Below are 15,691 nucleotides of genomic sequence, written 5' to 3' on the forward strand. Positions count from 1 at the left end.
CAAGGCACTGTAAAATATATTTCACCATTTCATTTATTGTTGATTTTATAGAGCCGCCATATTGAGTAGCACCTACATGAAACATTGCACACATGCCCCCATACTCCACCAATTTCGCACAGTCTCACTCTTCCCGATCTTTATACATACTATTGCCTTATTGGCTGTTTTTTTTTTTAAAGTTTTCTTTTCACTTACTTCCTCTTGTTTAAGTGATCTTGAATAACAAAAACTAAATTTGCTTGGTAATTATACATTTTATTTCCATATTGTTATGCAGGCCACAGAATCACAAGTCATGTCCATATAAGTATAATATTATTTCATCAACTTATTCACTTTATAAAGGAAAAAAAACTATAGAAGAAAATGAACCTAACACACATTCTATTAGCCACTATGGAGATTACAATACACAATACATCAGTCCTTATAAAACATAAGCCAGCATTGTACGGCATCTTGCATAGAAAGTGCTGCAGCTATAGGACTTACATATAATCTAACATCACGTCAACCGAAACACAAAGGTCAGCAACAAAGTGCAAGCAGCTGTTTTGGGGGCATTCTTAAGAAAACAGGCAGTCAGTGAGTCACTGGGTCCTATAATACTGCTCATTCAACTCTCATTATGTCTTAAATCATAGGTGAGGGGCACAAGGACTATATTTACTATGGGTTTCACGTCCCTACGAATGTGCTTCTCTGTCTTGTAGATTGAGAATGCAGGACCACTCCCTTGTAAAACAGGAAAGATACCCAGAAAGATGTACTTTCCAACCTTTGAACCTCATTTAAACATCTCAACCCTGCAGGTGTACCACCACGCGCCAAGCCACGCATATACCTGCATAAATTGTTGTTTCTGCGGAGATAGCCGCAGAGCATCACATAATTACATATGCAGGTTTGTAGGTGACCTCCCCAAGTGAGGCAGTAACACAATACAGAGCTAGTTATATAAACACCTCATATATGGAATTATGACCACCCATAATGTATTAGTGTCTCAGATCCCCCATTATGGGGCTCAGGTAAATGTATGTTTTTGGTGTAAATAGTTGTTTTTTTGCATTGAACATGCACACCCAAAACATCTATGTAGCCTTAGCCGAATTTGCGCTTACAACTCCTTGAGAGGGAACGGGTGATGGAAGTGCCAGTATTTGTGGGCTATAGTAATGGCATGTTCAAGCCAATGTGACCCATATAGCGCAGACACATGTGCACCAGCCTAAAAGTATATTAGCAGACACATGTGCACCAACCCAAAGGTGTACTAGCGAAGACACATGTGCACCAACCCAAAGGTATCCTAGCAATGACACATGTGCACCAACCTAAATGTATATTAGCAAAGACATATGTGCACCAACCAAAAGGTGTACTAGCGAAGACACATGTGCACCAACCCAAAGGTATCCTAGCAATGACACATGTGCACCAACCTAAAGGTGTACTACCTGTGGGTGCTCCACCCCTGCACTGCTGCCGATGATCGCCAGATGTTTCTGATTGGCCGACTGCATCTTGACCATTGATACAGTTACTATAAAGCTGTATTTGCACCAGAATTCATATTACTTTAAACGGTAATTGTGACTTGCTCATTGATAACATGGCCCAGACAGAGACTGTATTAGGCTTCTGACACACCATTGGTGTACTATGTTGTGCAAACAATGTACAGCAACTTCAGCATTTACTACACTGTGAAGCCACGCCTACTGGCATCAACCTGGCCCATGTTCCACTCTTCACTCTTGGTATAAAATTGGAGCATGTCCCACCAGCTGTTTAGGAGCATAACAAGATCAACCCCACAAGTCCCTATATCTGTAGCCTATTGCTAGGATGATATAATACTTAGGACCCTTATAACAATGTTCTCTGCTATTATTTTAGAGAGCGATGCAGATATCGATTGACATAAGTAAAGTGTAATATGTTCTGCACATGAGAGATGTTACAGTCTTAGGGGGCGATTCAAGTAGCTGTGGGAATTGTGTCTGGAGCAATTCAATTACCTGCTGTGGTAAGTGGGTGGCTAAAACATGATAAGCCATAGTTCCAGGGTCTGGAGCTATATAATTATCACCTGTGACTAGCCCCGGAAGCAGTACTTAACATGGATAACGGCTCACACTTCAGGAGGGTGCGAGCAAAACTCTGCATTAAGTGCTTACAGTGAGCAGTAATTAAATAGCTCTGGCCATTTAATCCCGGTTCTAAACCTCTTCACGGCTAATTGAATCGCCCCCATCAAATTGCAAGCTGGCAAACAGGGCCCTCTTACCTCTCTGTTGACACCCTGTAATGGAGTTCTCAATTGCACAACTGTAAAGCACAATGGACTATGATTATAAGTAATCATAATTATCCACTCCAACTATGGGGGTAATTCAGAGTTGATCGCAGCAGCAACTTTGTAAGCAGTTGGGCAAAACCATGTGCACTGCAGGTGTGGCAGATATAACATGTGCAGAGAGTTAGATTTGGGTGGGTTATTTTGTTTCTGTGCAGGGTAAATACTGGCTGCTTTATGTTTACACTGCAATTTAGATTTCAGTTTGAACACACCCCACCCAAATCTAACTCTCTCTGCACATGTTATATCTGTACCCCCTGCACTGCACACGGTTTTGCCCAACTGCTACCAAATTTGCTGCTCCGATCAACTCTGAATTAGGCCCTAGGTCTGTTCATAGTAATTAATATGTAACTGGAGCTTTGCCATCCAGTGGCATTATTCAGTGCCAGAGCAGGGTGGCACTGCTTCCTGTGTTGGCAACGAAACCAAAATACATGACCTCATGACGTGACCGGGAGGAGACGTGGCCACCAGCATAGGAAAGTAAAGCACTGCCCAAAGCTTCCTCAGGATGCTCCAGGTGGCAGTATAGGTTGGGTGCCAGGAGTAACCAAAGGATGCTCTAGGCAGCTCTGCAATATCCAAATGCAGGGTCCACGGGCAGTGACGGTGCTGCACCAGGGGCCTTTTCTCCAGGCGACAACACCACCACCCCTAGTTATGGCCCAGGTGTTACTCTTTACAGTGTGAAAATGTATATATGTCTGTTTGAACATTTACATTAATAAAATAAATTACTTTTGCTATATTTATATTTACTATATATAGAATATTAATGCAGCATGTTTCTGGATATCACCTCATACAAATTGCTTTTCTCTTGTGTGAATTTTCTGATGGTTAACCAGATGTGATTTCCGTGTAAAACATTTCCCACACTCGGAACATGGAAACGGCTTCTCACCTGTGTGACTTCTCTCATGTATAACAAGATGTGATTTCCGTGTAAAACATTTCCCACATCCAGAACATGAAAATGGTTTCTCACCTGTGTGACTTCTCTGGTGTGCAAGAAGAGATGACTTCTTTGTGAAATATTTCCCACACTCGGAGCATGAAAACAGTTTCTCCCCTGTGTGAGTTCTCTGATGCTCAACAAAAGCAGGTTTCGGGGCAAAACATTTCCCGCTCTCTGAACATGGAAATGGCGTCTCACCTGTGTGACCTATCTGATGTTCAAAAAGAGCTGACTTGTATATAAAACATTTCCCAGTCTCAGTGTATGGAAATAGTTTCACACCTGTGTGGTCTTTTTGATGTTCCACAAGAGCTGATTTGTGTCTAAAACATTTCCCACACACAGAGCACGCAAATGGTCTTACACTTGTGTGACTCTTTTGATGTCTAAAAAGAGATGATTTGTCTGTAAAATATTTCTCACACTCATAGCATGGGAAAGGTTTCTTACCTGTGTGTGTTCTCTGATGTCTAACCAGATCTGATTTATATGTAAAACATTTCCCACACAAAAGACATGGAAATGGTTTCTCACCTGAGTGAGTTTTCTGATGTCTACCCAGATCTGATTTATATGTAAAACATTTCCCACACTCAGAACATGGAAATGGTTTCTCACCTGAGTGAGTTCTCTGATGTCTAACAAGATGTGATTTGTCTGTAAAACATTTCCCACACACAGTGCATGGAAACGGCCTCTCACCGGTGTGGCTTCTTTGATGTTTAACAAGACCCGATTTCTGTGCAAAACATTTCCCACACTCAGAACAGAGGAAAACTGTATCATCGGTAAGACTTGTTCTGTGTGTAACAATGTCCGAGTGATTAGGAGGAGATTCCCTTTGAATTGAAGGATCAGATGAAATAGCTGCACTTTGAAATACTGGATGTGCATTTAGGGTGAAGGGGTGTTCTCCCGCAGTGTTTCGCACAGTGTTTTTATCTTCTATTTTAAAATCTTGAGACAAAACGACATAACCCGTCATTGTATGCCTCCTTTTGTGTCCACCTGCTGGAAAGGAATACATGGAAATAAAAATTTCATTTTTCTTACACTGGGGTGCAAATATTCATACTATTAGTAAATAATATAATCTCTTTATCGCAATTATAAATGTAAATACAGCAAATCTAAATCTGACCGTTGTAGTATTATAACTGCGATAATCCAAAAATTGAGTTACAAAAAAGCTAACTTAAAAATCAATTTAAACAGAATACATTTCTCAGCCTATGTGACAAGTAGGGTGGCCAATATCCTGGGTCATTTTTTCAATCCCGGGTATGGTGATAGAAAAATGGTAAATCCAAGGATTACCGGGATTGGTTTTTTTTTTTTTACTTTGGGTCCGCCCAACCGCGCACCGCCCGCCTCTTCCCACTTCTTACCCGCACACATAACTCACCTAACTGCTGGGGCAGGGTGGAATCTTCATCCAACTCTGCGGCGGGTGTCGGACGGCTTTCCAGGCTTGGTGGAGGGTGACAGGCTGGTGATTGCGCAATGTGCCCTAAGTGTTAGAGGTCACGCTGCGCAGGGGGAGCGGGGCAGCGTTGATTGTCCTCCCGGCATTAAAGGGCTGCCGGATCCCGCAATATCCCCAGGACTGGAACTTCCAATCCCGGACGAATTTTCACCTAAATCCCGGAGAGGCCACCCTAGTGACAACTATCCCGGAGAGCCAGAAAACCATCAATGAGATCACCTCAGAGGGCTCTCTTTTGGAACATTCTGTTTGAAACGTTATGACGGAAATATAATCACCTGCGAGATGTAGGCATTGGCAAAATATAAGCCATGTCCACTCGTTTCTATGAAGGGCCAATAAATTAAAACCAACAATGTTTTTCCTTTTAAATTATTGCCTCTTTAAATAATAGAAAAAAAGGGCGGGCTTGTCGGAATGTGACTGATGGCTGCATCTCGCCGGTGATTACATTTCCCCGCTATGTCCGTGTACTTAATAGTGTACACTATAAGTGGCAGGGGCATGTGACGGAGGGGGTTCCTCATGGACATGTAAGGGGCATGGGAGTGGGTCTGATGGTGTCTCAACTGAATAAAGCGCTCTTATATATTTGTCGATCCATGTGCTCTGAAGAATACGTTCTGTCATGAGCCCCTTCTTATATATAAGAGCCGGTGGCCCCAGTCACATCTTATACTTTTGCTTATGGATAAACAAGAGGGTGTGGGTTCTTCTGGTCCTAGCTACATCTCCTGGAGAGGAGCTTTCACAACCTGGAGATTCAGGATAATTCACCAATATCTTCTTCAACAGGATCCTATTTCTAGGCAGTAAGAGGTGGATTCTTTAGATAAAAGCCCTTTAAGCTACCCATACACCATGTGATTTTTTTGGTTGAACCAACAATCGGGATGATTTTTTTTAAATATAAGTTTCTGACACACAATGCTGAATTTGCATAGGTCCGCACCCAAGGAGAATGAGGTAATCAGGATAAATCTGAGGAAATATGGGTAGATTATCAAGAATGTACTGTACACACTGCACAATATCTGGACTTTTTGGTCAATATCTTCTGGCAAGACAGACCGATCGGATAATCAAAGCACATAGCGGTAGAATACAGTAGAACGACACTGCATTTTCCAGCGCAAAAATATAGGGCACAAGGGAAATTGTGCGATGTTGGTGCCAGAATTCTGACTGTTCTTATAGCGTTCAGATGGCACTTCAAGATCAGCGCCTAAAATTTCATTTATCCCATAAAAGAACCGAAAATTATTACACAATATCCTATATACAAGTGAGGAGCATATGTGACTAGCAATTATTACTCACCTGTGCTGATATCTGTAGGGATTTCTTGCTTCTTATACTGCTGGTCTCCCCTTGCATATGTCTCTGTTCTCTTTAAGTCGTCTACTTTTTTATTAGTCACATCTTCACCCTAAAAACCCAGAAAATTATAAAAGAACACATGAGTCTCGGAAGAGCACACACTAAAGCCACAAAGTGGTTGTGAAATGTGTACATGACACTCCCTACAGCTCATGGAAGACTACCTAGCACAAACTGGTGGTGAAACATGTACATGACACTTCCTACAGCTCTTGGAAGACTACTTAGCACAAACTGGTGGTGAATTGCATACAAGACACACCCTACAGCCCATGAAAGCCTACCAAGCACAAAGTGGTGGTGAAACACATACAGGACACTCCCTACAGCTCAAGGAAGACTAACATAAAAGACTAACACAAACTGGTGGTGAAACGCATACAGGACACTCCCTACAGCCCATGGAAGACTAGCACAAACTGGTGGTGAAACGCATGCATGACACTGCCTACAGCCAATGAAAGACTGCCAGTCACAAACTGGTGGTGAAACGTGTACATGACACTGCCTACAGCCCATAGAGGACTGCCAGTCAGAAACTGGAAGTGAAACGCGTACATGACACTGCCTACAGCCTAATGTAAAACTACCTAGCACAAACTGATGGTGAAACGCATACATGACACTGCCTACAGCCCATGTAAGACTACCTAGCACAAACTGGTGGTGAAACATGTACATGACACTGCCTACAGCCCATGGAAGATTGCCAGTCACAAACTGGTGGTGAAACGTGTACATGACACTGCATCCAGCCCATAGAGGACTGCCAGTCACAAACTGGAGGTAAAACGCGTACATGACACTGCCTACAGCCCAATGGAAGACTACCTAGCACAAACTGGTGGTGAAACGCGTACTTGACTGCCTACAGCCCATGGAAGACTAGTTACTGTATCTTCCATTGCTATCCCATAGTATATTGCTGTAGACATAATCCGTACTTGTGTCTTTATCCTACACATTATTTATTTCCTTTAATGACATATATCTTATATAGTAAGCACACTATAATTCCCAACAGTCTCTCTATCACATAGGTTCCCATCAGCTACTACTCCCTCATACAGAGTAACACCACCTTACCCCCATCACATTTACTTCTATCAGCCCTCCAACAGTTCTTCTCATATATTAATTTACCCTGTACCCATCACACTAGTGCCTTGTCAGCCTAACACCGTACTGATCGGTGTCCTCACGTTGTTATCATTACTTACATATTATACTGGTCCATCCAAGTACTGTGTTATTGCCTATATATTCCCTCTCCCTCCAGTCTCCAGCCACTTATTACATATTTTACTTATCCCTCCAGCCACTTATTACATATTATACTCATCCCTCCAGCCACTTATTACATATTATACTCATCCCTCCAGCCACTTATTACATATTATACTTATCCCTCCAGACACTTATTACATATTATACTTATCCCTCCAGACACTTATGACATATCATACTTATCCTCCCTCCAGCCACTTAAATATTATACTCATCACTCCTGCCACTTATTAAATATTATACTAATCCCTCCAGCCACTTATTACATATTATACTTATCCCTCCAGCCACTTATTACATATTATACTTATCCTCCCTATAGCCACTTACTATATACACAGTGTTACTGCCCATATATCCCCTCTCCCACCCGTCCCCATCTACTTATTACATATTTTACTTATCCTCCCTCCAGCCACTTACTATATACACAGCGTTACTGCCCATATATCCCCTCTCCCTCCCGCCTCCAGCCACGTATTACATATTATACTTATCCTCCCCCCAGCCACTTCCTATATACACAGTGTTACTGCCCATATATCCCCTCTCCCTCCCGTCTCCATCCACTTATTACAGATTATACTTATCCTCCCTCCTGCCACTTACCATATACACAGTGTTACTGCCAATATATTGCCCTCTCCATTCACTTATTACATATCATACTTATCCTCCCCCCAGCCACTTATTACATATTATACTTATCCCTTCAGCCACTTATTACATATTATACTTATCCCTTCAGCCACTTATTACATATTACACTTATCCCTCCAGCCACTTATTACATATTATACTTATCCTCCCTACAGACACTTACTATGTACACAGCGTTACTGCCCATATATTCCCCTCTCCCTCTGGTCTCCATCCACTTATTACATATTATATTTATCCTCCCTCCAGCTACTCACTATATACACAGTGTTACTGCCTAAATATCCCCTCTCCCTCCCCATCTACTTATTACATATTCTACTTATCCCTCCAGCCACTTATTACATATTCTACTTATCCCTCCAGCCACTTATTACATATTATACTTATCCCTCCAGCTACTTATTACATATTATACTTATCCCTCCAGCCACTTATTACATATTCTACTTATCCCTCCAGGTACTTACTATATACACAGCGTTACTGCCCATATATTCCCCTCTCCCTCTGGTCTCCATCCACTTATTACATATTATATTTATCCCTCCAGCCACTTCCTATATACACAGTGTTACTGCCCATATATCCCCCTCTCCCTCCCATCTCCAGCCACTTATTACATATTATACTTATCCTCCCTCCAGCCACTTACTATATACACAGTGTTACTGCCCATATATCATCCTCTCCCTCCCCATCTACTTATTACATATTATACTTATCCCTCCAGCCACTTATTACATATTCTACTTATCCCTCCAGCCACTTACTACATATTATACTTATCCCTCCAGCCACTTATGACATATTATACTTTTCCTCCCTCCAGCCACTTACTATATACACAGTGTTACTGCCCATATATCCCCTCTCCCTCCCGTCTCCATCCACTTATTACATATTATACTTATCCTCCCTCCAGCCACTTACTATATACACAGTGTTACTGCCCATATATCCCCTCTCCCTCCCGTCTCCATCCTCTTATTACATATTATACTTATCCTCCCTCCAGCCACTTACTATACACAGTGTTACTGCCCATATATCCCCCTCTCCCTCGCGTCTCCATCCACTTATTACATATTATACTTATCCTCTCTCCAGCCACTTACTATATACACAGTGTTACTGCCCATATATCCCCTCTCCCTCGCGTCTCCATCCACTTATTACATATTATACTTATCCTCTCTCCAGCCACTTACTATATACACAGTGTTACTGCTCATATATCCCCTCTCCCTCCCGTCCCCATCCACTTATTACATATTATACTTCTCCCTCCAGTCACTTCCTATATACACAGTGTTACTGCCCATATATCCCCTCTCCCTCCCGTCTCCATCCAGTTATTACATATTACACTTATCCCTCCAGCCACTTATTACATATTATACTTATCCTCCCTCCAGCCACTTACTATATACACAGCGTTACTGCTCATATATCCCCTCTCCATCCACTTATTACATATTATACTTATCCTCCCTCCAGCTACTTACTATATACACATTGTTACTGCCCATATATCCCCTCTTCCTCCCGTCTCCATCCACTTATTACATATTATACTTATCCTCCCTCCAGTCACTTACTATATACACAGTGTTACTGCCCATATATCCCCCTCTCCCTCCCGTCTCCATCCACTTATTACATATTATACTTATCCTCCCTCCAGCCACTTAAATATTATACTCATCACTCCTGCCACTTATTAAATATTATACTAATCCCTCCAGCCACTTATTACATATTATACTTATCCCTCCAGCCACTTATTACATATTATACTTATCCCTCCAGCCACTTATTACATATTATACTTATCCTCCCTATAGCCACTTACTATATACACAGCGTTACTGCCCATATATTGCCCTCTCCCTCCCGTCTCCAGCCACGTATTACATATTATACTTATCCTCCCCCCAGCCACTTCCTATATACACAGTGTTACTGCCCATATATCCCCTCTCCCTCCCGTCTCCATCCACTTATTACATATTATACTTATCCTCCCTCCTGCCACTTACCATATACACAGTGTTACTGCCCATATATCCCCCTCTCCCTCCCGTCTCCATCCACTTATTACATATTTTACTTATCCTCCCTCCTGCCACTTACCATATACACAGTGTTACTGCCAATATATTGCCCTCTCCCTCCCGTCTCCAGCCACTTATTACATATTATACTTATCCTCCCCCCAGCCACTTCCTATATACACAGTGTTACTGCCCATATATCCCCCTCTCCCTCCCGTCTCCATCCACTTATTACATATTATACTTATCCTCCCTCCAGCCACTTACTATGTACACAGCGTTACTGCCCATATATCCCCCTCTCCCTCCCGTCTCCATCTACTTATTACATATTATACTTATCCTCCCTCCAGCCACTTACTATGTACACAGCGTTACTGCCCATATATCCCCTCTCCCTCCCGTCTCCATTCACTTATTACATATCATACTTATCCTCCCCCCAGCCACTTATTACATATTATACTTATCCCTTCAGCCACTTATTACATATTATACTTATCCCTTCAGCCACTTATTACATATTACACTTATCCCTCCAGCCACTTATTACATATTATACTTATCCTCCCTACAGACACTTACTATGTACACAGCGTTACTGCCCATATATCCCCTCTCCCTCCCGTCTCCATTCACTTATTACATATCATACTTATCCTCCCCCCAGCCACTTATTACATATTATACTTATCCCTTCAGCCACTTATTACATATTATACTTATCCCTTCAGCCACTTATTACATATTACACTTATCCCTCCAGCCACTTATTACATATTATACTTATCCTCCCTCCAGCCACTTACTATATACACAGCGTTACTGCCCATATATCCCCTCTCCCTACTCTTATTACATATTACTCTTATCCTCCCTCCAGCCACTTACTATATACACAGTGTTACTGCCCATATATCCCCTCTCCATCCACTTATTACATATTATACTTATCCTCCCTCCAGCTACTTACTATATACACATTGTTACTGCCCATATATTCCCTCTCCCTCCCGTCTCCATCCACTTATTACATATTATACTTATCCTCCCTCCAGTCACTTACTATATACACAGTGTTACTGCCCATATATCCCCCTCTCCCTCCCGTCTCCATCCACTTATTACATATTATACTTATCCCTCCCCCCACTTACTATATACACAGCGTTACTGCCCATATATCCCCTCTCCATCCACTTATTACATATTATACTTATCCCTCCAGACACTTACTATATACACAGTGTTACTGCCCATATATCCCCTCTTCCTCCCGTCTCCATCCACTTATTACATATTATACTTATCCTCCCTCCAGTCACTTACTATATACACAGTGTTACTGCCCATATATCCCCCTCTCCCTCCCGTCTCCATCGACTTATTACATATTATACTTATCCTCCCTCCAGCCACTTACTATATGTCACACCTGAGGGCTGAGGCTGACCTGGGGAAGCCTCAGGCATAGGGGCTGACGTGTACTTAAATCTGGGAGGTAGAATAGGGTTCTTGGACATGCAGGGAACCTTAGCACCGATGCCCCAAGGCGTGACCAAGACAACTTGAGAAAATGAAAGCTTGTTTATTAAGCACACAGTTCATATACAGTTCACAGAAATGGAACACTCAACGACAAGGATGTGCAGATTACAGGAGACGGTACAGTTCCTAAGGCGCAGTGGTAGGAGGTTACTGTGGCAATGCTGTGAACACAATATGGAATAGTCCTTGCAAGACCTGGAGATGGTAAGTCCGTTTAGGCCAACAGCAAACCACTGTATAGGTGAACGTACAGGAACAGACCAGCAGATGGCACACTGGAAGCTGGTGATGGTAATACTGCACAGAAGTAGAGGTGAGCTCTGAATAGCTGCCGGGGTTACCGGATAGAACCGGTCAGGTGGAAAAGGTGCTGTGGAACTCACCGATGTTGACAGTTCGATGGTGAGGCACCGATGGTGTACTGTGGTTCGATGCTGGAACACCGCTGAGAACTGTAAACGATACTGGAACACCACTGAGAGCTGGAAGCGATACTAGAACACTGCTGAGAGCTGGAAGCAATTCTGGAACACCGCTGGAAGTGATACTGGAGCACTGCTGAGAGCTGGAAGCCGGTGAGGAATCACTGCAGATCACAGAGAGCAATGTAGGTATACCGATGAGAGCTGGAAGTTATACTGGAACACTGCTGGAAGCTGGAAGCAATGCTGGAACACCGCTGAGAGCTGGAAGTGATACAGGAACACCGCTGGAAGCGATACTGGAACACCGCTGAGAGCTGGAAGCTGGTGAAGAATCACTGCAGATAACAGGGAGCAATGTAGGAACACTGCTGGAGTCAGGCAGCACCGCAGGGTGGAAACTGGTGCAGGTCTCTTTAAGTGGAGCTAGGTCACAGGAGCTGGAATACCTGAAGACAGCAAGCAGTAACAACCCCAGACAGGAGAGACATCTAACACTGGAAAAGACAACCAAAGCACTGATGACTAGGCAGTCTGGATTCAGGATATTTATACCAGCTGGGAAGCAGGTATTGGCTGAGTAATCAGGGAGAGTCCAGAGTGCAGCGGATAGGCTATGAAGAATCATGTGATGAGGCCAAACATGGCTGCGCCCATGTTTGGTTTTGGAGGGAAAGTCTGTTTGTTTCAGCATGTGGAAACCTGTAATAATGGCGGCGGAGGCCGCGGAGAACAGGACACGCCATCTACTGGAACAGGAGGAACATGCTGACTAGTCGCCATGACAGCGCTGCCAGGATCGCTGAGGGGAGACTGTGGAGATATCGTGCAGCGCGCTGCCCGCAGACAGCGCAGGTGGAAGCCTGGCTTGGAGTGCAGGGACAGTCTCAGGAGGCACTTAGAAGGTAAATAAGCGTGTCTAATTACCCGGATCGTGACAGCACCCCCCCTTTAGGGGTGGCCCCAGGACAACTTGACGTAGAAAGCCTGGACCAACTTAGGAGCATGAACATCTGAAGCATTCGTCCAAGAACATTCTTCAGGCCCATAGCCCTTCCAATCGATCAGGTATTGAAGGTGACCGTACCGAAAGCTTGAGTCCAGAACCTTTGACACTTCATACTCGACACCACATAGAGTCTGGACCTTGGGTGCTTTGGGAAGCGCTGAGTGAAACTGATTCAGGACCACCGGCTTGAGGCGAGAAATATGGAATGTCCTTGGAACCTTTAAGAATGGAGGCAACTTGAGTCTGTAGGCGACAGGGTTGACGACTTGCTCGATCTGGAAGGGCCCAATATAAACGAGGAGCAAACTTCATACTTGGAACCTTCAGCCTCAGATTTTTTTGTAGACAGCCAAACACGATCCCCTGGCTTGAGAGCAGGAACTGCTTTGCGCTTCTTGTCCGCAAATTTCTTGTACCTTGAAGAAGCTTTCAGAAAGGCTGACCGAATATTCTTCCAGGTTTGAGAAAACTGATGAAGCGCAATATCAGCCACAGGTACTGATGTTGCTGGAAGCGGTTGGAATTCAGGGACCTTGGGATGGAATCTGTAGTTGGCAAAGAAAGGCGTGGAAGATCAAGAATGATACTGATTGTTGTGACAAAATTCGGCCCACGGCAGAAGATGAATCCAGTCGTCTTGTGAAGAAGAAACATAAATTCGGAGGAATGCCTCCAAGTCCTGATTCAACCTCTCAGTTTGCTCATTGTTCTGAGGGTGATAGGCAGTAGAGAACTTTAATTTGACTTGGAGAGCTGTACACAGACTTCGCCAGAATATGGCTACAAACTGGACTCCTCTGTCAGAAATTCTCTCTTCGGTGAGACAAAGTTATCTAAAGATTTCTTGGAAGAACACTTGAGCCAGCCTGGAAGCGGACGGAAGACCGGTGAGAGGAATGAAATGTGCCATCTTGGTGAACCGGTCAACTACCACCCAGATGGTATTGAACTTGTTACATTCAGGAAGGGTAGTAATGAAGTCCATTGATAAATGGGACCAAGGTCGATGAGGAATTGACAAAGGTACCAGTTGACCAGCGGGCGACTGGCGAGGTACCTTGTGTTACGCACACTTAGGAGAGGATGCAATAAACTCTGTGATGTCTTCCTTTAGGGTCAGCCACCAGTATGATCTGAAGACGAATTCATAAGTTTTCTGGATACCCGCGTGTCCGGCGAAGCAAGAAGAATGTGCCCATTGCAAGAAATTCTTTCTGAGAGCAGGTTTTACGAGGCTTTTCCCTAGTGGACGCATAGAGTCCACTCCCACGGCGGAGAATGACACTGGGTCGATAATAGGATGCTTACCAGTGGTTTCAGACTAATTTTCTTGCTCCTAGGAACAGGAAAGAGCATGAGCCTTACGATTCTGTGACCCGGGACAAAACAAGAGCTTAAAGTTGAACCTGGAGAAGAAGAGTGCCCACCTGGCTTGACGAAGGTTGAGACACTTTCAGGTACAGGAGGATTCTTATGATCTTTTAAAATGGTAATAATGTGAGAGGCACCCTCAAGCAAGTATCTCCATTCTTCTAGGGCGAGCTTGATTGCTAGAAGTTCCTGATCGCCAATGGCGTAGTTGCAGACGAGAACTTCCGTGAGAAATAGCCACAGGGATACAAGTAGCCATTGTCAGCTCTTTGGGATAGTACAGCACCAACTCCTACCGATGAAGCGTCCACCTCGAAGGTGAAAGGTAAGTTGGTATCAGGCTGATTCAGGACTGGAGCGGAGACAAACTTTTGCTTGAGAAGATGGAAGGCTTGAGTGGCTCCTTCCGGCCACTTGGAAGGATTGGCACCTTTCCGTATGAGAGCAGTGATCGGTGCCACGATGGTGGAGAAACCTCCGATGAATCTCCTATAGTAGTTGGTAAAACACAGAAATCTCTGAACACCTTTCAGTGAAGTGGGTACGGGCCTATCACGGATAGCCTGGAGTTTCTCAGGATCCATTTCTAGACTGGAACCAGAAACAATGTATCCTAGAAATGGAACTGACTTAACTTCAAAGACACACTTCCCTAACTTGCAGCAGAGATGATTGGCACGGAGACGGGACAGGACTTCCTTCACCCAATAACGATGTTTCTTGAGATCGTTAGCGAAGATGAGAATATCATCGAGATAGACCACAACATGTCAGTAGAGGATATCACAAAAGATTCCATTGACAAAATGCTGGAATACAGCTGGAGCGTTGCAGAGTCCGAAAGGCATGACGAGGTACTCGTAATGTCAGTCACGGGTGTAAACACGGTTTTCCACTTGTCACCCTTTCGGATACGGATGAGATGGTATGCGCCCCTCAGATCTAATTTGGAAAATATGGTATCTCCACTGACACGGTCAAATAACTCTGGGATTATAGGTAACGGATACCGATTCTTCACTGTGATGTCATTGAGCCCACGGTAATCAATACACGGACGCAGTCCGCCATCTTTCTTTTTCACAAAGAAGAAGCCTGCTGGAGAAGAGGAAGGCCGGATAAAACCCTTAGCAAGGTTGTCT

At 43.7% G+C, this 15,691-nt stretch overlaps 1 protein-coding gene across 3 annotated transcripts in view; it reads right to left on the bottom strand.

The window, feature by feature from the left end:
• Window positions 1-236: 236 nt before the first annotated feature.
• The window catches only part of LOC135054697 (zinc finger protein OZF-like), a 58,710-nt gene continuing 43,255 nt past the window's right edge, over window positions 237-15,691 (bottom strand). For 2 of the 3 annotated variants that reach the window (XM_063957969.1, XM_063957971.1), the window contains exons 4-5: window positions 6,136-6,244; window positions 237-4,340 (exon numbers count right to left, since the gene is read on the bottom strand). In XM_063957969.1, coding sequence (XP_063814039.1) covers window positions 3,172-4,340; window positions 6,136-6,244 — 1,278 coding nt within the window. In that variant the 3' untranslated portion in view covers window positions 237-3,171. The remainder of the gene's footprint in view (window positions 4,341-6,135; window positions 6,245-15,691) is intronic. The other variant, XM_063957970.1, reaches the window with a different exon arrangement.

The sequence above is a fragment of the Pseudophryne corroboree genome, chromosome 3 (assembly GCF_028390025.1).
Source record: "Pseudophryne corroboree isolate aPseCor3 chromosome 3, aPseCor3.hap2, whole genome shotgun sequence".
In the NCBI taxonomy this organism is placed as follows: Eukaryota; Metazoa; Chordata; class Amphibia; order Anura; family Myobatrachidae; genus Pseudophryne; species Pseudophryne corroboree.